This window comes from Mandrillus leucophaeus, unplaced genomic scaffold (assembly GCF_000951045.1).
Source record: "Mandrillus leucophaeus isolate KB7577 unplaced genomic scaffold, Mleu.le_1.0 Scaffold160, whole genome shotgun sequence".
In the NCBI taxonomy this organism is placed as follows: domain Eukaryota; kingdom Metazoa; phylum Chordata; class Mammalia; order Primates; family Cercopithecidae; genus Mandrillus; species Mandrillus leucophaeus.
The window spans coordinates 4,095,986-4,122,374 of record NW_012101588.1 but is presented as its reverse complement, the minus strand read 5'-3'; the positions used below and the strand labels follow the sequence as shown (position 1 = coordinate 4,122,374).

The 26,389-nt window shown below is 38.3% G+C and overlaps 1 protein-coding gene across 2 annotated transcripts in view; it reads right to left on the bottom strand.

The window, feature by feature from the left end:
* The window catches only part of FIG4 (FIG4 phosphoinositide 5-phosphatase), a 133,889-nt gene that overhangs the window by 36,493 nt on the left and 71,007 nt on the right, over nucleotides 1–26,389 (bottom strand). For both annotated transcript variants that reach the window (XM_011975967.1, XM_011975966.1), the window contains 7 exons: nucleotides 24,726–24,842; nucleotides 22,935–22,980; nucleotides 21,750–21,898; nucleotides 20,019–20,185; nucleotides 10,387–10,525; nucleotides 2,763–2,821; nucleotides 1,354–1,501 (listed from right to left, as the gene is read on the bottom strand). In XM_011975967.1, the coding sequence (XP_011831357.1) occupies nucleotides 1,354–1,501; nucleotides 2,763–2,821; nucleotides 10,387–10,525; nucleotides 20,019–20,185; nucleotides 21,750–21,898; nucleotides 22,935–22,980; nucleotides 24,726–24,842 (825 nt within the window). The remainder of the gene's footprint in view (nucleotides 1–1,353; nucleotides 1,502–2,762; nucleotides 2,822–10,386; nucleotides 10,526–20,018; nucleotides 20,186–21,749; nucleotides 21,899–22,934; nucleotides 22,981–24,725; nucleotides 24,843–26,389) is intronic.

Here is a 26,389-nt window from a genome sequence, read left to right as displayed (position 1 = left end):
TCCCTTAGAAGCAATGGTTCAGTATTTACTAATTCAGTGTTTGCAGTGACTTTATAGAAAGTAGCTACCACAAACACAATTAACTACAGTAAGTCCTCACTTAATGTCATTGATAGGTTCGTGGAAACTGTGACTTCAAGTGAGACAATGTACAGCAGGTCCTTAAATAATGTCGTTTTTTTTCAACATCATTTCATTTAAAGTCAGTTTCCAAGAAGTTATCAAAGATGTGAAGTGACGGTTTATATGTATATAAACACATATACATAATGTCACTTATCGTTTGCTGAGTTGAAAACTCCTAGAAATGACAAAGGTCTTATGGTTAAAACTGCTAAACCTTAACACGTTTAATTGAAAAATCAAGCAAGTAAGAATTTCAAACTGTTCCTCACTACCTGAAACTGAAGCAAAATGTAGAGTGATTTCTAGGAAACAAAACCACAGAATACGTTTCCACATGTACCACATAAAGTGTAAGCATATAAATACCACATCTGAAGAAAATGTGAAATACAAAAAATTAAATTTTAGTATAAAATATAATAAGTAATTTTCTTTGCTCATTTTTCTTATTCTGGTCCCAGCATTTTTCCTAAAGGGTTCCATCAAATTCTAAAAGAGATACAGAAAATGAAATGTGTCTGAAGGTGAGAGACTAGTATGGAGAGAGAATGGAAACCATCCCATATAAGTTACGGAAGAAAAAATGAAGGATATTTACCCTGAAAAAAAAATGAATATGGCTTCCTCAAATATCTTGAGGCAAAAGAGGAACTAGATTTGTCCTGTGACTAATAAAAACAGTAATAACAATAGCTACCATTTATTAATCACCTGCCTGTACCAGGCACTAAAAAGGTACTTGCAGGGAATGTGTGTGCAGGACAAAGAGAGAGAAGGAGCGAGACAGAGGAAGACAGATTAAGAAAATAATGCTCAGGTAAGTTGGATAATTTTCCCAAGGTCCCACAGGAAGTGGCTACACCAAGATTCATATCCTAGCCTTTCTTGTACCAAAGATGATGCTTTTCCCACTAATTTACGTCAACTCTCAATTTCTGTGTTCAATGAAAAAACTGAGTTTATTCCAAATGGCAAACTAGGACCAATAGGAGGCAGATTTCAACTTATCAAAGGGGAGAAATCAACTCCAACTGTCAACAGAACAATAGAAGGGGCTGCCTCTTGAAGTAGTGGGCTCCCCATCACAGGAGGTATTCAAACAAAGGCTGACTACCCACCTGACACAAGGCCTACAGAATGGATTTCTGGTAAAGACACACATATATATACAAACTAGGAAAATTACAGTTCTCAAATACTTATGGTATCAGAGTACACACAACATACCGTGCTGAGCTTGTCATAGCCAAGCAAAAGGTATCATCAAAGCTGCTCAACTCATATGGCCGAAAGAACTCATTGTGGATATCAATCTCTTCTTCATATTTGTGGAATTTCTTCACTATCAACTTCTTTAAGTTCACAGCACAGATAACTAAGAGAGATACTGCATGTTACTCTAAAAGTCTGAGATTATATCAAGTAAACGTTTCAGTAATATCAACTGTGTTCAGAGACAGCACTGTGATAAGTTCTGTGGGGGACACAGCCTTGACCGAGGGTAAGCTCCTGCCTCCAACACTTACACAGTTAGAAAGGAGATGAGATAGACACAGAAAATACAATGCAAAGCTGAGTTCAAAAAGCTCTAAGGAGCCAGGAGGGCCTGAGGAAGTCCAGTTGGACCAGGGAGTTATTTAGAGTAGGCTCTTTAAATTCCTTTTTGCTCTTAAATAAATGCCCTTTGTGTTTTAGCTAAAAATTGTACAGCTTTTCCCTAAGTTTCCCTTTATGTTTCAAATTCTGTTAATAGCCAGTGTTAGATAGTTAAAACCCTTTCCTTTCTCCCAGAACAACTAAACCTTCTTAGCAATATGAGTAATGATTTTACCCAGAATTTCAAGTTACAAATACCTTCCAAAATGAATTTATAACTTAATAAAAACCAAAAATACTTTGTAATCTTACTTTATGGCCTTCCCCACCCAAAGTTGGGATGCTGAACCATGACTAGATGGAGTCCTCAATTGCAGCGTTCCAGATTCGCAGGAGATCTTGCTAGGAACCCTTTACCAAATGGAAAACGAGCTTGCTCAAGGTCAGGGGAGTTAGTAACAGGGCCAGAATTAAGCTTTATTTAAAATTGGGCAATTATTTAAATTTGGCAACAACATTCTAATGTATTATACACTTGAGGGTATTCCTTTAATATAGAATGTTTTCTGCCCCTCTGACAAATTAATGAAATTTAATTTAAATGTAACTAAAATGTACTTTTATACATGCATCTGTACCTTTTTTCACTGCTTAGCAGGGGAAAAAAGTTTTAAGTTCTCTTTGCGAATGGGTCCTTATTTCCTCCGCATTCCCCCAAAATATGCAGAAATATAAGCTGTACTAGTTTAAAGTGATGAGCTGTTATATTTTATTGACTAAACATGAGATACATACATAATAGTAAGATAATACAAGGTATTGGCCTACATAGATAAAAAGAAGTATAATATAATTCCTGCCCTTTAAGAAGCTAACAGGTGTTATAATATCCTATCTATTAAAGCAGCAACATAATACTGAATAGCCATTCATTTGTTTCTAATAAAATACTATGTGCAAAGGATTTAATGCTTCAAGTTCATTAAGGTATAATTCCAAAATATGTTAGTGTAAAAACTAAAACACAAACAGTTACCTACCTTCATCATAGGGTAATGGTAAATGCTTTATCACCTCTGGTGTCCACCAGTAAGTATAACTATAAAACAAAAATTAAAAAAAAAAAAAGATGAACCAAATGTAAATGTTGGTTTTCTACAATTTACTGCAAAAAAAGAATTTATACGGTCTATAGTAACATGTTTCCTCCTACCTCAAAGTTAATTTTTATCTTTTTAAAACATGTTTGCAAAGCTTTCGACACAGTAGGTCTTCAACACGGTAATTCCCTTCCCAATCACTTTCTTCCTTCAACTATGCTGTGGATCTACAAAAATGCCATGAATCCACCTGAGAGTCAAGATGCTCTGATGTTATTTACTTTTAGCTAAAAAGGATTAGAATGTAATAAGCTGACTCTATGAACTGCTGTTAACTTCTCCCAGGGACTGTGCCTACAGTGACTTACTCTGCCACAGGTGAGAAGTGGGACCTTAACCCAAGTCCTACAACCAGGATTCCCTCGCGTGCAGTTATCTGACAGTTAGAATCTACTCTGCTGTACATGTATACATCTGTGTGTATAGTTAAAACAGTTAAGCAAAATCATTAAGGAATGAATTGGACAGTACTAATGAACAGGTTCCCTTAGAAAGCAGTATAGACCCTGTTATTCTTTAACTGTAAATATGTGCTACTTGATTACAGAAGCTAGTCAGAGTAAGAGTAAAGAATGTCAACTGTCTGGATTTCTGCTAGAAGGCTCGTCTGCTATAAGCAAAGAATCTGAAAGAATCCTAAGTGGCCTTCTCTCTGAACACCTAATTTAATTCTCAATCAAATTCTAATGAAATGAATATTTAGAGGAAAAGTGATATTATGTCAAAGCTCATGAGAGCTAGGAAGGAGAAGAATGTAAAACAATATATCAAGAATTTTTAAAAATCAGATTTCTAAAGATTAAAAAAAGAGCCTATACCCAAAAATTGCTAAAAAGAGAACTTAATATAAATGAAAGGTTTTCTAAAAATATAAAGCTGAAATTACAATATTGAATAATCCTGATTATGAAGCAACGGGAAAGTATCCAAATGAAATTGGCAACATAGGGAACTCTCCTAGAGATGGCAAGCAGAATACACAACCACTAATGAAAGAAGGAATATGAAGCCCAATGAATTGTGTGGGGCGAATCACTGTTCTGACAGGAAAGGTTCTTAAAGTTTTGTTTTAGACTGAAGTTACGCTTTACAGCAGTGCTACTCAAAATTCAATGTGCATGTCAATCACTTTGGGATCTTGCTAAAAGGCAGATGATTCAGTAGGTGGGGCCTGAGATTCCGCATCTATGACAAACTCCTGAGCAAAACCAAAGGGGCAGACCCTCCAACCCCTTTTCAATAACAAGGTTTTGAATATAAAAAGAACAGAGCAAGGATAAGGCCGCTGCTTGTGAAGAATTCACTCAGTCATTCCACATTTATGAAGCACCTGCTATGTGTCAGACACTGCTCTATGTGTTGGAAGTGCCACGCTGAAAACAATGACAGAGAAAGCAGAGCGACTTAATTCCAGTACTGTTTCCATCCTCCCTAGCCACAACAAGTTTTGCACCTGAAAGAAAAAACACAAGATAAGAGGGAACTCTGTACCACTCAGAAGACAGAAGCATCTCTACAAGCAGGCCAGTGTCCTGGTGCAGCTGAGATCAATACTCTTTAAGGAACAGTGAAACACGGAGCTGATACTGCAAATGGGCAAATGCAGTCTTTAATTTTTACATTTACCAGAATTTATTTATTTATTTTTTTCAACTTGTAAGTTCTGGGGTACATGTGCAGAATGTGTAGGTTTGTTACATAGGTAAACGTGTGCCATGGTGGTTTGCTGCACAGATCATCCCATCACCTAGGTATTAAGCCCAGCATCCATTAGCTATTCATACCGATGCTCTCCCTCTCACCCTCACCACCACAGGCCCCAGTGTGTGTTGTTCTCTCCCACCATGTGTCCATGTGTTCTCATCATTCAGCTCCCACTTTTAAGTGAGAACACGCAGCGTTTGGTTTTCTGTTCCTGCATTAGTTTGCTGAGGATAACAGGAGTCTTGATGCTCATCAGTGAGAGGGTGACAGATTCCAAAAACCAGACATCAACAAGTGATGTAAGTGATGTTGATCTCAGCAATGTAACAGAATCAAATATGAGACAGAGACGTGTTGTAAGTGACCTAAAAAGATGGCCAATGCATTCTCTGAATTCACATATATTCACAAAAACAAGCCACACCAAGCTAATATCATTTCCTTTTCTGATAGGAAAGTCAGACTGTCAGATCAGGGGAATGAAAAAGACATGGACTAATTGTTTAAGAGGGGTGTATGCATGTGTGTATGCATGCATCTGAGTAAATCTAATTCTGTGATGATCTAACCCTGGCAGGGGAGGAAAGTAGAGAAGTTATCAGTATATGAGGAATTCCCTAAAGAATGTTGCTTACAATCAGCTTGCTTAGGAAGAAGAAGTAGACATTACAAAAAATGTGTTTTAACTCAGAATTCTTGTGGTGAGCAAGAATGAAAAGATAATCATGTATTCATGATTTAAGACCAGGCCATAAACTTTTAAAAAATATTACTAAATTGTATTTCCCTTAGCAATACGTAGCAATTTAACAACACTTTTAAAAGATTCCAAGTCTTTTGGGTGAGTCTCAGAAGCAAAGAAATATCTGCCTTGGAGAAGATAAGCTAAAATGGATGGAGGATCAGAGCATCTAAGGCGACTAAGCCCAAGATAGGGGAATCTTTACCGCCTCTACTACCAGGTACATTTATCCAGAGGAAGAACAACGCACTGGGTCAGAAACCTGCTTTGGGACCAGGGATCAGAAAACAGGAGATTCCAAGTGAGTGTCGCTTCCTTCTTTGCATACAAAAAAGCCAGTAAGTCAGATTCTCTTTCCTTTTTCAGTTCCCAGTATTAAGAGTTCTCGGTTCCATAGAAAGGTTAGGGAAAAATTTTAAAGACTGTCTTTAATTTCCCTAGCTAACTTGGGAGCCCTCTGAAACATTCATGAGTATCAGCAAAGCAATCAATATTTGTGAACAAGACAGAGAAATGTGGGCAGGGCAAGAGTATAGTTAAGCAAACCTACAGCTGTTTAAATGATTACAACCAAAGGCACTAAACAATGTTATGTGGAAGGAGTTGTCTGTGCGTGGAAATCAATGGGTTCTGCCATTTACCCTACTATAGACAACATTTTTCATCAAGTACTCGAATTAGGATCAAGATGATCAGCTGATTAAATCTGAAGAAACTATAAAGCTAGAAGTATTCATTAAAGGATACACATTTTAATTTTTTTTTGGAAGGAGGCAAAGCATATATGAACATGACAAGAATGGTACCAATGTGGCGGAGTGGCAATGGCACATGTTAAAAAAGACTTAGGAGGTCTAACAGACAGGAAGCTCGGAGTGCACACTGTGATGGCAATGCTGAGGATGGCTGGTGTGACCTTATGCTTATCAATGAAAACACAGCATCTAGGACAAGGGGAGTGATGGTCCCAGAGGTCTCACAACAGCTAGCACAAATCAGACCAAACGCTGACCATTATTGGACCCATATCTGGGGGCCACAGTTTAAGAAGAACATTGACCTCAACTGGAATATACACAGAGGAGAGTGATGTTCTGAATGCTGGAGGGACTTGAAACCACAGCATACAAGGAACAGCTGAAGAAACCGGAGCTATTCAACCAGTAGAAGAAGAGATTTTGAAAGTATATGAACTCATCTTCAAATATTTAAAAGACTATCAAGTGGAAGAGGAAATCTTGTTTTTAAGGTCTTTAGGATTAATAAGTAAGATTACAGAGGAGCAGATCTCAGCACGATGTGAGGAAGAATTGTGTAAGCGAACTGTTCCAAAAAACTGCCTCTTCAACAGTTGACAAACAAGAGCTTGTCAAGCATAGGCCAGATGACCTCTCCCTAGGGAAACAGAAAGGGAACTCACATATCACACAGGGGGCAAGCCAATAAATCTCCCAACTCTAGGAGTCAATTAAATAATTAACGCTTAATGCCTAAAAGCATCTTGGTGACATTCTACACACCAGTTCATTAGATGGGATCTTAGATGATTATATGCCATATTAATCAAATTCAGAACAAAGCTTCAATTAGCGGTTTTAGGCAGATCAATAAATGTGAGATTTTGTGTCATTGAAGTACTTATCTCAAGAGGACCCTGTTCCAATGAACTCTAGGTAGAGTTAGGTTTATTCCCTCTTCTCTTATTGTGCAAGAAAAATATTATTTCATAGCATAGATACGCCATGCCATTATCTATACCATTCCCGTATCATTGGTAAACACGATATAAAATACAACATGCCACAAATTTCAAAACAACTCATGAATAAATAATAAAGTCTTTATTAATATTACATTAATAAGTCACATGATCTAAGTTTCCAGACTTTACGGGCATCCTGTATGATCTTTAATAGATATTAAAAACTAGGGAATGTTATCTCCTTAAAGAATAGTAACAGGTCAGGTGTAGTGGCTCCCACCTGTAATCCCAGCAATTTGGGAGCCAAAATGGGCAGACTGCTTGAGCCCAGGAGTTGGAGGCGAGCCTGGGCAACATGGCAAAACCCACTCTCTACCAAAAATACAAAAATCAGCTGGGTATGGTGGTGTCCACCTGTGGTCCTAGCTACTTGGAAGGCTAAGGGGAGAAGATGGCTTGAGCCCTGGGAGGGAGAGGCTGCAGTGAGCCGAGATCGAGATCGCACCACTGCACTCCAGCCTGGGTGACAGAGTCAGACTCTGACTCAAAAACAAACAAACAAAAGACGGTAACAATACTAACACCTATTGTAGGTAGCTAGGTGCTAACCATTTATATGATCTCATCCGATTCTCTGAGAAAGCTGTAAGTTAGGTACTATTATTGTCTCTATTTTAATGATGTGGAAACAGAATGAGAACAGTTAAGTGACTTGCCCGAGGTCACCCAGGTATTAACTGAAGGCAGGCTTTCCAGAGTCTGGCTACTTCAGTACTGGGTTTATTCTGTGTCAGACCTAGTATTAAGTACTTTCCATATATTTTCCCATTTAAGCCTCAATGACCCTGCGAGGTATGTATAGTCATCTCCATTTTACAGGTGAGAAAATGAGGTTGAGAGGTTAATGGGTCGCAGGCTACACACTTGCAGAAATTCTAGCTCAGCTCTACCTGAGCCTGAGCTCCGTGCTCTTGTCCTGTTACTGCCTCCGGGTAAACTGTTCATTTCTTTTGAGAATTGTAATGCTGCTTTAACTGTCAGCAAAATAACCTGTACAGGTGGGTGACACTAGAAAGTTTTTTAAAAAACTGTTTATGCGCAGTACCAGTACCCTCTTCCCCTGACACCAAAAAACAGTTTTCAGAATTTTGACATTCTAGAGGAAAAAACAACCAACCAACCAACCAACCAGAAAAAGGAGATCTAAATCAACTGAGTAAGCCATATTATCTACTTTGATACAATTTTATTTTCAGTGGTAGGCTTAGAGCTGATTCTCACTGAATCATCTAACTGAATAATCTTAGCCAAGACATTATCTCTGCACCTCAATTTCCTTTTTTAGAAAATGGGGATGTAACACCAGCTTCCTTTTATTCCAACACATAAACTCCAAAACCACCTGCCTTCGTTATGTAACTCAAGGTGAGCAAGGGGTTTAAATTATGCTTTTAATACACAGCTAATTTCTGCAGTGGAAAATTGAGTTACGGCTGTTCCCAAGCTGTATCTAAAATATCTTCAATACTTACAGGTAATATAAAAATTCAGAAAATCAACCATATTTACCTATAGTTAACTGTCATCAGTAAATACAAATACAGGTATTTATACCCATCGCTCAACAAATACACAGTTCCAAATTTTTTGTCAGCAAAAATTCATGTAAATAATATTTTATTAATAATATATTTAATGTAAAAATTAGCAGTGCTCCATTTATAGGGAGAGTAAGCTCAAGTATTAAGTTGGTTATTCCAATAATATGTATTGATAAGAAACATACAAACTCTGAGACCTTCCTAATATTTTAAATATTCCTGAAGCAACACAGAACTTAATAACAACTGCAAGAGCTGTACCTGCAACTTTGTCTGTTGTTCATGGTCCCATACACACAATTAGCACAGACTGGCAATGACTCCGACAGTGTTTGGTAGGTTTTTTTTTTTTTTTTTGGAGACAGAGTTTTTGCTCATTGCTCAGGTTGGAGAGCAGTGGCATGATCTCGGCTCACTACAACCTCTGCCTCCTTGGCTCAAGCGATTCTCCTGCCTCAGCCTCCCGAGTAGCTGGGATTACAGGCACATACCACCATGCCCAGCTATTTTTTGTATTTTTTTTTTTAGTAGAGATGGAGTTTCACCATGTTGACCAGGCTGGTCTCGAACTCCTGACCTCAGGTAATCCTCCCGTCTTGGTCTTCCAAAATGCTGGGATTACAGGCGTGAGCCACTGCGCCTGGCCTGGTAGGTATCTTTATACAAAATTAGGGCTCTATTAAATTGATGTTGTAAGAGAAAAGCACAACGGGAGAACTTGACATTAGAGGCCTTTGAGTGCAATGGACTAGGCTCTAACCTCATGTATGGTATGTAAAAAATTTTATTTATGTGGCAAAATTGATTATATTATTATAGTACATGACTCCTCAGTTAAAAAACACTAAAGAGCCTCCTCCTTAAATCCTTGCAATGACTCCGTGAGGTGTGTCCAGGCATTTACGTTTTCAGATAAGGAAAATAAGGCTTAGAGAGTTTAAATTACTTGACCCAGGTCACAGAACTGCAGAGATTCCAACTCAACTCTACCTGACCCTGAGGCTCACACCACAGAGTGTCACACCAACCTGCTTCAGGTAAACTGTTTGTTTCTTCTGAGAATATTATTACCAATTTAACTGCACTCGAAATAACCTGTACTGGCAAGTGACTCAAGCATGTGAGTGGTGGGGACATGAAAGTGGTTATCTGACGCTAGCTAGTAGCACTGCTCTAGCTTCCTGTCTTCCCAGTGTCACTGAGACTGGTTGTTTCGTGGAGGAGAGAATATTGGAATTACAAGGTACAAGCTGCTTAGCTGTCACACTTGAAAAATCTAAGACTGACTCTGCATCTTAGAGTCCTTGAGAGTTTCAAGTTTGTAGGAAACACTCAAAGATGATACTGTTGGTTTGCTTTAGTGGAGCTACAACTTCTGTTCAACAATGAAGGTCTGAAACTTCATATCTTAGAGAAAATGCAAAACAACAATTGCTAACCACATTTTCCCCAACCTACTTCAGGACATCAACAGTACTGAACTCATGGCAAGCATGTGGCCAAACTGACTGCTTTATGCATGGGAGGATGGATACCCCATTCTCCATGATGTGCTTCCTTCCCGTTGCATGCCTGTATCGAAACATCTCACGTACCCCATAAATATATACACCTATTTCATACCCACAAAAAAATTAAAAAATTTAAAAAAATAAAATAAAACTGACTAGCCTATGATTTCTCAAGATGAAAAGTATCTCATATTCCAAACAACACCAAATGGGAGTTTATATTACAGACTAGGAAGAAAAATACCTTCTTCTTGTTGGCAAAAGTCTCATGGTATTTTTGTGATGCAAATAAAAATCTGTTGGGAGTTCCCAGAGATGAGGTTTCCCTTCAGTGGGATGGAAAACTCCCAGGAACAGGTTAATGGAATCTTGTCTATCAGCATCTAAAAAGCAAAATATATATTTCAGAAAATCAATTACTGATGTATATAACTCGAGAATATTCTCTTAGGAGGATAGTGGTACAAAAGTAGTATTTATACTTCAAATACATACAAATACAAGTACTTCATACACACATACATAAGTTACCAAGATTTGGCACAGAATTAAAATCTTGCTGCAAAATGTTTCCTCTTTGTTCCATAGCTCTTATAAAATACACAGATGATAGCGAACATAAACTGCTTGTTGAATTTGGAGACACTTAAACATCTTTAAGAACTCAGAGAGTAAATACCTTAGATAGCAATTTTATTTTTAAAATGAAAATATATCCTCACCATTTGTTATTTTACCTGAAGTAAATGTATCTTCACTTTATTGCAAAGACAAGCAGAGACTTCAGAGACTAATAAAATGACCCAATTTCTATCCATATTCTGTTGTACAACTTTGAACAAGTCAGTTGCATTGTCTCCACTTTTAATCCTTGAAAAGATACTCTCCCTTTCTTTAACAGAGACAATGTTTACAACATATTTTGTCCCTGTCAGCTGTGAGCCTGGCCCATTCTCTTTTGCGGTTGAAAATGAAGGCAGAGAAGGCACATGATAACAGCCTCATTCTAACTATTTGAGCATTCCAAAATTATCTTTTAAACTATACTATGAAATAACAAAACTGACGGTGTGTATGTTTTACTTCCTCTTCCTTTTCCTAATTATCTTTTGGTAAAAATAATAATATGCACTGAAGTGGTCTCATGAACCACCCTTCCCATTCTACATTCTCCTCCCTAGTGTCCTTCATTCTTTCTCCTTATTTCCTTCTTTCCATTCTTGTCTCAGAGTCCTGTATATTCCAGTTTGTGGCAGACATCCACAATATAAATAATAACCTCTTTCCAAAAATGAGCATAGAACTAAAAGATAGCACAGTAGAAATGACTGCATTTGGAGCAAGGTAACATTATTATAAAATCAATTTTCTTCCAACAGTTATAGTGAACAAGATACACCTGAAATTAGCAACATTGTTCTCATTGGGTTATTTGATCATTACGGCAAAACTAAATGACTGAAATATGAAATACAGTACATCAAACATGTATTTCATATATTAGACAGGAAGCATTCCATTAAAACAGCACTTACCTTTTGGGCTAAAAGTAATATATAAAAAGAGACATGTTTATGTGCTGAGCACATTTGGGGACTTTCTTTGCACTTGTTGAGAGAAAACATCAAGCATTAAATAATGCATACATTACTGCCCCAATTTGTACCCTCTTTACATAATACAAAAGTAAACATGTTGCTCTTATGGCAATTACATTCTTTATGCTTCTTAAATAGCCTTAATAGCACTTAATAGTTCATTTCATGTAGTACCTCAAAATATCTTAATATAATCTAGAGAAGCTTTCCACTTTTCAGCCACGTTTTCTAGGAGTTTCTTTCATCCTTTAACAGGAGTTACCTTTAATTTTTAGCAAGTACGGTAAAATGTAAGATGTGAGAAACATAGCCAAAAAAAGAACATTCTTTCAAAGGATCATAAAGAAGACTTCTTAGAAGTACTGCTGCTGCAACTTAAAATACATGTATGATGTTTATCGTCACTTACTAAGCTTGAGATGTAAGTGAGCCCTAACGAGCCCAAGGATCTTCTCCTGGCTACTTCTGACTGCAAATAAAACAATTACCTCCAGGAAGATGGTGGTACTCTGGATATGAACAAGGTTTAAAACTGGTAGGCTCTCTGTGGTTGTGGATAACAAGAGGGCAAAATGATTAGCCACTTTTATGTTTAATTGCGCTTTAAGGGAAAAAAGAATATGCGCCATTCAAATACCATTCAAACAGGTTAAACATTAGCCAACTTTACTACTCACTATATTTAAATAGATCAGGTTTAAATATAACAATTCTTTTTAATTAGAGAAAAAATCACTTTTGAACTGAAATAGCTCTTATTCTAATACTAAGTTTATGATACGGTGGCCTCTGAAATCAGCAGTGAAAGGAAGTATTATTCAATAAACAGTACAATAGTATTGGGGTGGAGGGGGAAGGGACAATGATGTCAGATCCCTACCTCACATCAGACATTGAAATAAATACCAACTAAATGTAGGAGAGACACAAATTAACCCCAATAGAAAAACAGATACACACACTTCAAAAGGAACAGAAACAGCCAATGGATATATAAAAACCCAACTTCGCTAGTTATCAAATAATGCAAATTAGAACAACATACCATTTTCTGCCTGTTAAGTTGTCAAATACATTTCAAAATAGGCACTCCCATACTCTGCCAAAGGGAACATTAACTGTTACATCCTTTCTGAAAGGCAATTTGGCAAATATGTATCTATATAATATATAAATAGATATTTTAAGCCCTAAAAATTATTTTTACCCTCTGACCTAATAAATTTGCTTCTGAACTTTTCGTAAGATCAAAATATGAAAAAAGGTATATGTTCAAACATGTTTGTTTAGAACGACTCTAAATGTACAAAGCAAATACCTAAACTATGATGCTTCCCAAAGATAGAATACCATAAGGCTACTAAAAATCATGTTATAGAAGAATAAAGTTATAAAGATTCACTACATTATCTAAAGGAGCAAAAGCAGGTTATAAATTACAGGTATAGTAAAACCAGAAGGATCATGTTCTCCAAAATATCCAAGTGGCTATCTCTGGAAGGTAGGGATCATATGATTTATTTGTGAGCCATTCTGTACTTTGTATAATTAACATATATTACTTTAGTATTTGAAAAAAAAATGGCCAGGCATGGAGGCTCATGTCTGTAATCCCAGCACTTTGGGAGGCTGAGGCAGGCAGATTGCTTGAGATCACAAGATTGAGACCAGCCTGGGGAACACAGGGAGACTTCGTCTCTACAAAAATAATAAAAAAAATGTGAGCTGGGCATGGTGGCACATGCCTATAGTCCCAGCTACTTGGAAGGCTGGAAAGAGGGAGGATCACTTGAGCCCAGGAGGTAGGAACCAGCCTGGGCAACATAGGGAGACCCTGTCTCTACAAAAAAATATAAATAAATAAATAAATAAATAAATAAATAAATATTAGATGGGTGTGGTCCCAGCTACTCAGGAGACTGAGGTGGGAAAATCACTTGAGTCTGGGAAGTCAAGGCTGCAGTAAGCTGTGATAGCACCACTGCACTCCAATGTGGGCGGCAGGGTAAGACCTCACTCAAACAAACAAACAACAACAACAAACCCCTGCAGTCATCCAGATAACAGTGGGTGGCTGTGGCTGTGTGGACCAGTATGTCAGAAGTAGGGATGAAACACGGAACACATAATTTTGGAGGTATAACCAACAATATTTGTTGATAGATGGGATTGGGGAACAGTGATGAGGAAAAGAAATAATGCAGGGAGAATTCCTAGGTTTTCTGAATTGATCAATGAGTAGTGAAGTAGAAAAAACAAGTAGAGAAACGGACTTGAGACACAGTCAAGAGTTTCTGTCTCAGAAATGGTAAATTTGTGATTTTGTTAGATATCTGTGGTAGGAAGAAATCTGGCCCCTAAGACCTTTGCTCCCTAGTATCATACCATGAATATTTTCTACTACATGGCAAAAAGGACTCTGCAGATGTAATTAAGGTTACTCATCATCAACTGCAAGATAGAAAAATCCTAACTCATCTGGTTGGGTCTACTGTAATCACATTAATCCTTTCGAGGCTGAAGAGGGAGGCAGAGATTTGAAGCACAAGATGTATTTGGTGCACTGTGGTAGGCTTTAAAATAGAGCAGGCCACAAGCCAAGAAACGCAGCAGCCTCTAGGAACTGAGAGTGACCCTCAGCCAACTGCCAGCAAGGACATGGGACATCGGTCCAATAGCTGCATGGAATTCTGCCAACAATGAGAATGAGCCAGGAAGCCTCCAGATAAGAGCCCAGGTCAGGTGACATTTTGACTTCATTTTAATGTCATGTGACATCATTTTTACTTGAGACTTGTGAGACCCTAAGCAGAGAATACAGCTCAGTAATGCTGTGTCCGTAGGTTTCTGGTCCTCAGAAACTCTAAGATAATGGGTATTGTTTTAAACCACTGAATTTGTAGTAATTTGTCATGGCAATGATAAAAACTAATTCAATGGCCGGGCATGGTGGCTCACTCCTGTAATGCCAACACTTTGGGAGGCCGAGGCGGGCAGATCACCTGAGGTCAGGAGTTCAAGACCAGCCTGACCGACACGGAGAAACCCTGTCTCTACTAAAAATACAAAATTAGCTGAGCGTGGTGGCACATGCTTGTAATCCTACCTACTCGGAAGGCTGAGGCAGGGGAGTCTCTTGAACTCAGGAAGCAGAGGTTGCGGTGAGCCGAGATCACGCCATTGCACTCCATCCTGGGCAACAAGAGCAAAATTCTGTCTCAAAAAAAAAAAAAAAAAAACCAGAAAACAAAAAAACTAATTCAATATCCCAGAGGAGATGCTAGGCAGACATTTAGATAAATGAGTCTGGAGTTCATGAGAAGTTAAAGTTAGAGATAAAAATTTGAGTGTCAAATGCATGGTGGTCAAAAGCTGAATGTGATACCCCTAAGACAAAACTGGAAAAAAGAAGGGTTTAGCAACAGGGCAAGGGAAGTCAATAAGAGACTGAGACTCTCTCCTATTGGGGGAGATCTCAATATCCCACTGAGAGATCTCACAGAGTGAAGTTCAAGAAAGAGGAAGTGGTCAACTGTGATGAAAGTTGTGGAAAGGTTGAGTAAGATGGAGTCAGAAGAGTAAACATTAGATTTGGCAATGTGGGGATTGTTGGTAACCTGGACAAGCACAGTTTCAGTGTCATGGCAGGGCAGTTGTCAAGTGGAGCATGTGGAGAGAACAGGGTGCAGAAAACCCTTTCAAGAGGTTTTGCTCATGAGAGCAGGAAAATAGGACTGTGGCTGGAGGGGGATGTGGGATTAGGAATAGCTGGAAAGGGTGGATGGAAAACGCTAAGGTATGCTTTTATGTTAATGGCAATGATGCACTACAGAGGGAGAAACTGATGATGTACACCAACGAGCATATAGTTAGGGAACACAAGAAGGCATGGGAGTCAAAGAAAAAGACAAGGCTTGGCTTCAGATGGAGCAGGGCCACCACAAGCACTGTAATACAATATAGGGTAGAAACTATGGGAGCAGAAAACGACGGCCTCTGCATTTGATGGTAAGAATTAGAGGAAGTTCCCTTCTCATAACTTATTTTCTCACTGAAGCATGAAGCAAAGTTATCAGCTGAGACTGAGGTGTTGTAGGTTTAAGGAGGAGGACAAGTTATGAAATGGTCATTTTGGAGAGTGGAAGAATGAACTTACTATGGAAATGTCACAGGACAGTCAGCTGTCCTTTGGAGAACTGTAGTCTGTTTAAACTAAGAGTGATAAGTTACAAACTTTTCTCTTGCCATGTATAACTGCCTTGGTTGCAGGACAGGTGAAGTGTTGGGCTTTAACAAGAGTTACCAAGGGTATTAAAACAAACGTTATTAAAACAAAACATTTTTCCAACTGTTTTACTTCTGCTGTTGCCAAATATAGCTTATTCACTCACAATCTGCTGTTTGAAGGATGATCTCAGAAGGCTATCTCACTATTCTTGATAAATTAAAATGTTCTCAGCATGTTCCCTTTGATGTCCCTCTTTCAGCAGTGAGCAGAAAGGGGAAGAAACTGCTGGTAGTCCTTTAGAGTACTAGCATAATGCCAGGTGAAGCCATCTCAGCACCATCTTCTGGGATCACTGTTTTCCACGCGCGGTAAGCTTTGAAGTCCTGACACTGTGATATAATTTGGACATTTGTCTCTGCTGAACTCTGGTGTTGAAATCTAATCCACAATGTTGGAGATGGAGTCTGGTGGAAGGTGTTTGGGTTGGTGCACTCCTTGTGATAGTGAGTGAGTTCTCAAGAGATCTGGTTGTTTAAAAGTGTGTGGCACCTCCTTCCTCTCACCCCTTGCCAGTGAGACACCTGCTCCCCCTTCTTCTGCCAGGATTAAAAGTTCCCCGAGGCACCCCCGCAGGAGCCGAGAAGATAATGGCACCATGTTTCCCATACAGCCTGCAAAATCGTGGGCCAATTAAACCTCTCTTCTTTATAAAATTAATCAGTCTCAGGTATTTCTTTATAGTAAGGCAAAAACGGCCTAACACACCTTGGGAGCTTTTCTCTTTAGATCCCTGTTGAGAACATGATTCCCCTCCATGCATGCATATACACATTCACTACATTTAAATTATGCACACGCATGTGGGTGTATATATTTATGTTAGGCCTATATATATATACACACACACACATATATATATACAGCAGATCTATTATTAACTGCTGTAGGTTTCTTATCTTTTTTTTATAATAGGATTTAAATTCAACCAGCTTCAGCAAGAAAATCCAGGCTTACAAAATTTGCATTTAAAAAAAAATAGAAAGAGCTTAGCAAGGCCCTTAAGGGAATTAAAAGCTTTCCCTAACATCTGAAGAGATACCTATGCTTTCCCTGTAAAGCATCCTCCAACTGCCTATGTAACTAGTTATATTAAACACTAAAAGGTGCTTCCTAGACAAACATGCATGCTAGCATGTGAAGCCTCAAGAACAGTAAATAAATAAATAGATAAATAAATAAAATAAATAGAAAAAAGGGTCAGGTGAGTTGCCCACATAGCATCAATCCGTCCACATAAACCAAGGGTAAAATTCCTAACAATGTAATTTCACTATTCTAGTTGCTTTTGTTTGCTTGTTTTTTGAGAGAGAGTCTCACTCTGTCACCCAGGCTAGAGTACAGTGGCATGATCATAGTTCACTGCAGCCTCGAACTCCTGGGCTCAAGGGATCCTCTGCCCTTAGCCTTCCACATAGCTGGGACTACAGGTGTGCATTACCATGCCTGGTTAATTTATATATTCATTGTAGAGATGGGATCTCACTACGTTGCCCAGGCTGGTCTCAAACTCCTGGGCTCAAGCAATCCTCCTGCCTTTGTCTCCCAAAGTGCAGGATTACAAGTGTGAGCCATTGCACCCAGCGCTTTTTTTTTTTTTTTTTTAAGTCTAGTTAATCAGTATGTTCCTGCCTAGCCCAGAAGCATAACATGAGAAGACTTACTAAGTTTTGCAAAGTTGTCTTGAGTGGTTTAAAGAAAATTGTTCTATATTGTCACCATTATATAATACCCATTGTAATTTAAAAATAAGTTGTACATCCCAATGACACCATGCTTCTTAAAATAAAGAAGCCTGTTTTAGCCACATTATTCATAAAATCATTCCTTTCATAGTAGTTCCTCTTTCAGTTGTGCATAATTTTGCCTTACCTTTCCATTTGTGCACATTATTTTCTCATAACTATCTTTATCTTTTATATTACTCCTTTCTTTTTTAAACATGGACAGCTACACAGTCATTCTGTCTGTCCTCTAGTCTTATTACAAAGCACATTACACTCAGGAGGCTGAGGCAGGAGAATCACCTGAATCCGGGAGGCAGAGGTTGCAGTGAGCCGAGATTGCGGCACTGCACTCCAGCCTGGCGACAGAGCGAGACTCCGTCTCAAAAAAAAAGCACATTACTTGATCCTTAAGTGTCAATAACGACCCCTATTACAGGGACAATGATGACAGGAGAGGGCAAAAGAGCAGATGCCCTTTTTCATGGTGATACACACCCTGAGGGATATGTACATGTTAGCACATGACAGAAGTAGCCGGTGAAGATTCTCCTCTCTGGGTTTTCAGAGGGAGCATGGCACTGTCAACACTTAGATTTCAGACTTCTAGCCTCCAGAACTGCAAGACAATACATTTCTATTGTTTTGAGCCACTAGTTTGTGCTGTTTTGATACAGCAGCCCTAGGAAATGGATGTGGATTTCCCCCGTGTGTGTGGGCAGGGGCACCTATGATTTGCTTCCGGCCAAAATATGACACAGATGATGGGTTGTCACTCCCATTATTACATTACATTTATAAGACTCAGTCTTGCTAGCACACTAATCCTATTGTCAGCTGTGAAGAAGCACGCTGCTATGAGTCCTACAGCCACAAGGAACTGAATTCTGCCAACATGTGGGATGAGAAGTGGTTCTTTCTCAAAGGCAGCCTTGAGAGACCCTAAGCAGGGGACCCAGTTAAGTTGTGCATAAATTTCTGATGCACAGAAATTGTGAGATAATGCATGTGTGCTGTTTTAAGCTGCTACATTTATAGTCATTTGTTACACAGCACAGAAAACTAATACAGTTGGACAGGAGCATAAGAGATGAGCTTTGCAATCTCTCTGGGCCTAGAAAATGTGGACAGCTGACTCTTATGGATGCTTTCCCAGATGCTTCTGAAACTGCCAGCACTGGGATTCTCTTACAATTCCCTTTTATCAGGCAGTTTCTTGTAACTCCTTCCTTAGCTCCTTAGGTATCCAGTGTTTACTTCCTGGATCTTGCTGCTAGGTCTTCCAAGGACCTTACTGGCCAGGACCCAGGCGAACTCCATGGCACCCTCCTCCATAAGGCCCACATCCGGTTACCAGTCAACCCTCAAGTATCCTTTGGCCCATCCAACTGGAGGAATGCAGACAGTTCCCAATGTGGCACACTCTCCTCAGCCCATCCCTCTGCTTCAGATCTGCTGTACAACAGTACAAGACCTACATGCTGGGTCTCTTCAATAGCAGGATACCATGTCAAGCTCACCCAGAGTCCTGTTGAAGCCCACTCTCTTTTCACTGAGGGTGGGTGTTATTGCAGGTAATAGTTCACTCCCAAGGACCTCTTTATTAATCTTCTTCTCCGTATTCTGTGGACTTTCCTATCCTTAATCTGATACAAGGGCTGTAGACATGAAATTCCTTCATAAATTCTGTGCACGGGGGTTTGCCTCACAATCACTTTGGTCTGTGATACCTATTGTATTGGCAATTCCATCAGAATGGAGGCAGGAAAAGCACCATTTTAACACCCTGTTACATGTAGTATTCACAAGTCATAAAACAGTAGAATTTAATGAGTATAATTTAGTGCTAATATCACAATTTGTTTCTAGTTGACATTTAAAAAATTCAGTGATATTTACACTCTTAGACAATTGTCGAGACTTTGAACCCTATTTAAAAAAAATGACTCAACACCCTCAAAAAATTTTATCTATATACTGCAAGCAGAAAAATAGAAAGAGACAGAAGCCAAGGAATTAAAGTGTGTTGCATTATATAAAAACTCTAATTATGGGTGCCAAAATGCAAAAGTGTTCTATTTAAAATACAAATGTTTATTCATTCATTTATTGGACAAACATTTACTGAGCACCTTCTAAGTGACAGACTGTTTTATTTAAACTTTTAAAATATTTAATTTTAATTTTACTTAGCCAGATAGCTTTAAAAAATGTATTTAAAAATGCACTTCAGAGTAAGTCTTTAAAATAGCTATTACTTCAGAATTACCTGAAAAAGCATTGCTGTAATATCTAGACAGGGTTTGCATGATGTCTTTTGAGTGCTGGGTCCACGGTGCTATCTTTCTGTAGGTTTTCACACGATGAACAAGTTGAGAACCACCATACTGAAGGGATAGGGTATCACCATGATCTTCATAGAGTTCCTCAAATAACCTAAAAAAAGAAAAACTCGCATTAAAGAATTTCACCAAAATCAAAGCACAAGTTATTCACTTAGCCAAACTCCAAACAAGTCTTATACTTTAAAAATTCTTCTGAGCCTTTCAAGTTAGATTCTTCAACATCTTGAAAATAAATGCAATGCTAATATATTTTAGAGTGATATTCCAGTAAACACCAAAGCTATAGAAAACACTAAAATGGAAGCAGGGGCACCAAAAACATAACCCACCAAAGCCAGACCAGGCTGTTTCTAACCATACTTATAAAGACTCCTAACTTTCTGCAGCCTGCCAGAGCAATTCACCTCCCATGACAGAATGTACTGTGCTCTCTGAATTGCCTTTGAAAAAAGAATATGCTCCTGTCACAGTGTCAGTCCATTCAAGCTGCTGCAACAAGACACCATAAACTGGGTGGCTTAGAAACAGCAAACATTTCTCACATTTCTGGAGGCTGGGAAGTATAAGATCAAGGAGCTGGTAGATGTGGTGTCTGGTGAGGGCCCATTTCCTAGATCACAGATGGTCTTCTCACTGTGTCCTCATGTGATGGAAGAGGCTAGCTAGCTCTCTTCAGTCTTTTTTATAATAAGGACACTAGTCCCAGTCATGAGGGTTCCTCTCAGCTCTACTCATTTCCCAAAGGTCCCACCTCCTAATACCATCCCTTTGGGGGTGAGGATTTCAACATATGAACTTAGGGAAGACACAAACATTCAGATCACAGCAGACTAACAAATCATATGCTTTCTTAGATATGTACTTTTGAAATCTGTGTTTCTTCAAGTGTCTGTCAATATTTCCAGTGCAGTGATACCTGTTGGTGTGGCCATTTGTAAACTGATTACTTTCCTTAGCTGAGCCTTTATGACAATTTCCGATGACCACTATCAGCTATCATTAATTGTATTTTCAAAAAATAATACTTCATGGACTGTCACAGATGCAATAGACAGTGAAGAAATAGTAATCCTTAATGAAGAATCAATCTTTTATACATCTCAGATTTTTAGTATGTATGAAGACACAGTACTTTTTTTGAAAATGCCATCTGGATTTGTTTTAAAACAACACCCACTAGTTTGTCTAAGCACTCTGAATTTATCTAAAGAATGTAGTGTTTATTCATAATTAACACAAGCAAAAACAACAACAAAAGAAAAACCCAAAGCCCAAACCATGGCAAGAATACACAAATTTTTAATAGAAATATTTATTCTAAGACACCAACATCCACTGCGGAAAGGACACCCTCTTCAACAAATGGGTGCTGGGAAAACTGGATATTCATATGCAGAAGAATGAAACTGAACCACTGTCTCTTGTCGTGTACAAAAATCAACTCAAGACAGATTAAAGACTTACACATAAGACCAAAAACTATAAAACTACTAGAAGAAAATATAAGAAAAACAGAATTAGTTTGAATAATGTTTTCTAGCAACACAATTTTTGAGAAGCTAAAAGTAGAAACACTTTCATTAAAAAAATCTTATTATTAACCAGGTTTGCCTTCCGCTATTATCAGCATTCAAATAGCAAAAAATAAGACTTACCTAACTGCATCTGTATCAAACTGTAGATTAGGTTTGTCGATCAGTCCCAATGAATACAGCTGATAGGCCAGAGCACATTTTCCCACCATAAACTGTGCTGTGTTGGTGCGATCTAAACAGTCCACACAGTTGGTTCGAAGGATGCCAGTCTAAAGAGAAATACCTTAAGATTTTCAATCATTATTCCATCACCAAAGAACTTCCATACTACTTTAGATTTAAGAAGCAAAAAAAAAAAAAAAAAAGGTCTATGGGCAGGTGTTACTCTTGAACAAATATTATTCAATTTTATTTTATGTAAAGTCAAAATAATGAAGAACATGTTTAAAGTTGCATAAGGTTATATATGCTGCTCACTTACGTTGCTGGAACAGCATCATTAAATCTTCTGGCCTATATTTGAATTTACTTTGTTAGTTTAACAAAATAAAACAAATAGCTAACAATTTCCACATGTACCAATTAGCAAAACATGGGCTTTTTTCTGACATATCTCCTCATTATACAACCTAAATATTCAGTGGTTAGGACCATATCATTGTTAAAGCATAGTTAACATATATACTACATATGCTTGGTTTCTTTTCCAAAGTCACTCTAATTTGTTCTTTTCATGTTCCTGTTTGTGTTTCTATTTCCAGGAATAAAATTTAATACACAGAAAAAATCCATAGGCCATATTATTTCATTTGCACATTTTTCTTTTTTTCTTTTTCTTTTTTTTTTTTGAGACAGAGTCTTGCTCTGTCACCCAGGCTGGAGTGCAGTGGCACGATCTCGGCTCACTGCAACCTCTGTCTCCCAGATTCAAGTGATTCTCCTGCCTCAGCCTCCCGAGTAGCCGGGACTAGAGGTGCATTCCACCACGCCCGGATAATTTTTTGTATTTTCAGTAGAGACAGGGTTTGACCATATTAGCCAGGATGGTTTCGATCTCCTGATCTTATTATGATCCACCCGCCTTGGCCTCCCAAAGTGTTGGGATTACAGGTGTGAGCCATCGTGCCCAGCCAGCTACACATTTTTCATAAGCATTAAAGACTAGAAGTAAGACTTTAAACAATCATCCTCAAATAATAATTCTGCATTAAATAAGATACAGATCTCTACATGAATGCTTACAGAAAACGTACAGTATACAATGGATACAGATTCTGTTCATTATGAATATAATATTGTGTATACCTGCAGGCGACCAGTGGGAATCACACATCCTCCTAGTTCATTCCACCTATGTTTAAAAATAAACACTTTTTAAAAAGTTAACGGCAAAATAAATATTTATTTTCGGTACCAGCTCCTTGTTAAGAATCATGGAATTAAACTAATAGAGCTGAAGGCTCCTGAAAAATCAGCTGATCCTGCCTATTCTCATTTTTTCAGGTAAGTGAACATGCAAATGACTGAGGCGGACTGCTTACTACACACTCCTCAAAGAGAGTCCAGGAAAGGGGCATTTTTAACTTGCCCGAGTGCCCACTCTGGCATTTTTTGTTACCCATGCTCAACCAAAATCTCCCTTGCTTTCATTCAAACCCACTTCCTGTTGGGTCTCTATACACATGAGTAACAATCGTAGAGCATCTTTCTAATAAAATCTTCTAAGCCTTAGCCTTCCCAACTCAATATTACGATTTTCTACCTCCCCCAGCTTTTATTCATGGAGGCTTTGTTATATTTCTTTGGTTCGTTTTGCAGATTTCCTTTTAGAGACTACTTATTTTCTCCATGTGCAATGAATACATAGGAATATGTTTTGTTATGAAATACTATAGATTATGTTAATATTTTAATTATTTAAAAGAAGGTGCTGTGCAGAAAAGAGTTAACCTAATAGGCCTAACTGCTATCCTCAGAAAGTCCTGCTTATATAAGGTTGACCCTTGGCCAATGTCTGGGAACTTAGATTTCAGGAGGGTTTCCACCATTCCCAGAACTGATAAGAGTGACTCACTGTGCTGAAATGGTTTGTAGAAATAATATGGTTTTTCCCGAATACCTTCTTTCCCTCTGGAAGTCAACAATTTTGGCATATGCCAGGCAGAGGCTACCTATGTAACCAGCCTCCAGTAAAAAAATAAAGTCTCCAACATGCTTCCTTGGCTGGCAACATTTCATCCATGCTTCACAACCTGTTTCTTGGGGGAATTAAGTGTGTTCTGTGTGACTCCACTGAGGAGAAGAATCTGGAAGCTTGTGCCTGGTTTCCTCTGGACTTTGCCCTTTTTGCCTTTTCCCTTTGTTAACGTCATTTTATATCCTTTCACCATAATCAATTATAGCCAGAATACAAAAAGCTGAGTCCTTTCAGTTATCCTAGTGAATTACTGAATCTGGGAGTGGTCTTGGGGGACCCCTGTCATGGGTACCCTAAAATTCAAACAACAAACAAGTGCAAACAATGCAAACTATAACAAAGGGATTACTTCCAAAGACATTACACTAGTAGTTAGTTCTTTTCTGTTGTCTTATCATTGTAGTTAACTACATTAACTGAAAATAAAATGCCAGAAATATATAGTATTGGTTTCTTAAAAGATAAAGCATAAATCCTTGATCTGAAGAAGCTCCCAAAATAGTAATGAAAGATTTGTGAGTGAATAACCATAATACAATAATAAATACTATTTTTATAAAAATGTTAGTATATAATCTATAAGAAAAAAAGTCTGTTTCTATTCAATACTGAAAAATAGAGTTCACTGTTGAACATTTTACTTACAGAATTATTTTATGTAACATTTGTTCTATGCAGCAAGAGATACAGATCCCATGGCTTACATCTCAAGGTATGTAAGTAACCAACAAAGGAATTCCCATGCCCCAGTGAACAGTCAGTACTCAGTCATGTGAGCAGTGTGCCTCCCCCCAGGACAAAATTCATCCAATTTCCAAGTAGTACAAACTGCTCATATTCAGAATACCCATAAAAGCAAAAATCACGATTTATTATAAGTTTTAAAATACCATACATACTTTTCATCTGGCCGCAAAATGCTACAGTAGGAATCAGGGCGGTTTACAAAGAAACCTGTTTTCTTCACCACACTTTCTGCAATCACATTCAGTCGATCAAGAACATTACACAGCTTGCTGAGGAGAGGAGGAAGAATGAGAAAAGTGAGAAGAAGCCAAGTTTTAATATCTATTTATCCTTATATCTAAAGCCAGTAAAGTCTATAGCAATGATATTTAAGGATGTAATTTTTTAAATCTCTTGGCTGGTACTTGATAGAAACATGTAACAATGTCTAGAATACAATGTGTACTCAGTAACCAGCAACATTTGATGTGAAAGAGACACAAAGACCTGTAACTTAATATCAAATATTGGTGATCCTTAATCTTGGCATATAACATCCCTGCCTGAGCTTTCTCCAAAGCCTTTCACTCCTCAAGAGTTGTCAAGTCAAAATATATTCATAAAATGGCTGTGAAAAGAGCACCGTGCACAGTGCAGGTGGCAGAGAAGAAAAAACTGGAAAATAATATGAATGGCAGCTGGGTGCAGTGGCTCAGGCCTATAATCCCAGCACTTTGGGAGGCCAATGCAGGTGGATCACTTAAGGTCAGGAGTTTGAGACCAGCCTGGCCAACATGGTGAAACTCTGCCTCCACTAAAAATACAAAAAATTAGCTGGGCGTGGTGGCAGGCGCCTGTAGTCCTAGCTACTCAGGAGGCAGGAGAATGGCGTGAACCCGGGAGGTGGAGCTTGCAGTGAGCTGAGATTGTGCCACTGCACTCCAGCCTGGGAAACAGAGCGAGACTCTGTCTCAAAAAACAAAAACAAAAACAAAAACGAAATTAGCCAGGCACGGTGGTGATTGACTGTAGTCCCAGCTACTCAGGAGGCTGAGGCAGGCGAATCACTTGAACCCAGGAGGCAGAGTCTGCAATAAGCTGAGATCGTACCACTGCACTCCAGCCTGGATGACAGAGCAAGACTATGTTTAAAAAATAATAAAAAAATAATATGAATGGCAACAACTTGTAACCAAACTTATACTCTGGGAAAGGGTGCGTGTATCTAACTGTATAAAATGATTTAGAAAAAAGTACAATAAGTACAAAACGATATAGTAACATTTAAAAAAATAAGACCTTAAGTAAACCTAGAGCTTGTACGATTGTGCAGTAAGTGAACAAAAAGACAATGCAAGATTTAACAAAAGTAAGTTCCTTAGAAGAGATGAGTTTTGAATCAGATCTTGAAAGATAAAAGAGAGGTGGGAAAGCATTCCAGGGAGGGTGAAGAATAGGAATGGAGGCTTAGGATAGGACTTTGGCTGCTACATTTGTGGCAGAGCATGAAGATTCAGTTTTCTGGAAGAGAACAGCCCTTGGGATAAATAAAAAGTGATCACATTCTGAAGCCAATCAGATGATGAGGCTTTGACACTACACTAGGGAGTCTGGATCTACTATATACAGTCAGGAATTACCACAGGTTCATCTGAGAAAGTGTTAAAATAGTGAGACAGATGATACAGAAAAAAGTAAAACTAATGCCTTCAAGGAATAGTGGTAGAAATGTTCTGAAACGACTAGATATTTCAAACAAGTTGCAAATGGTATCCACAATAGGCAAAATAGATAGATAGATAGATAGATAGATAGATAGATAGATAGATAGATAGAT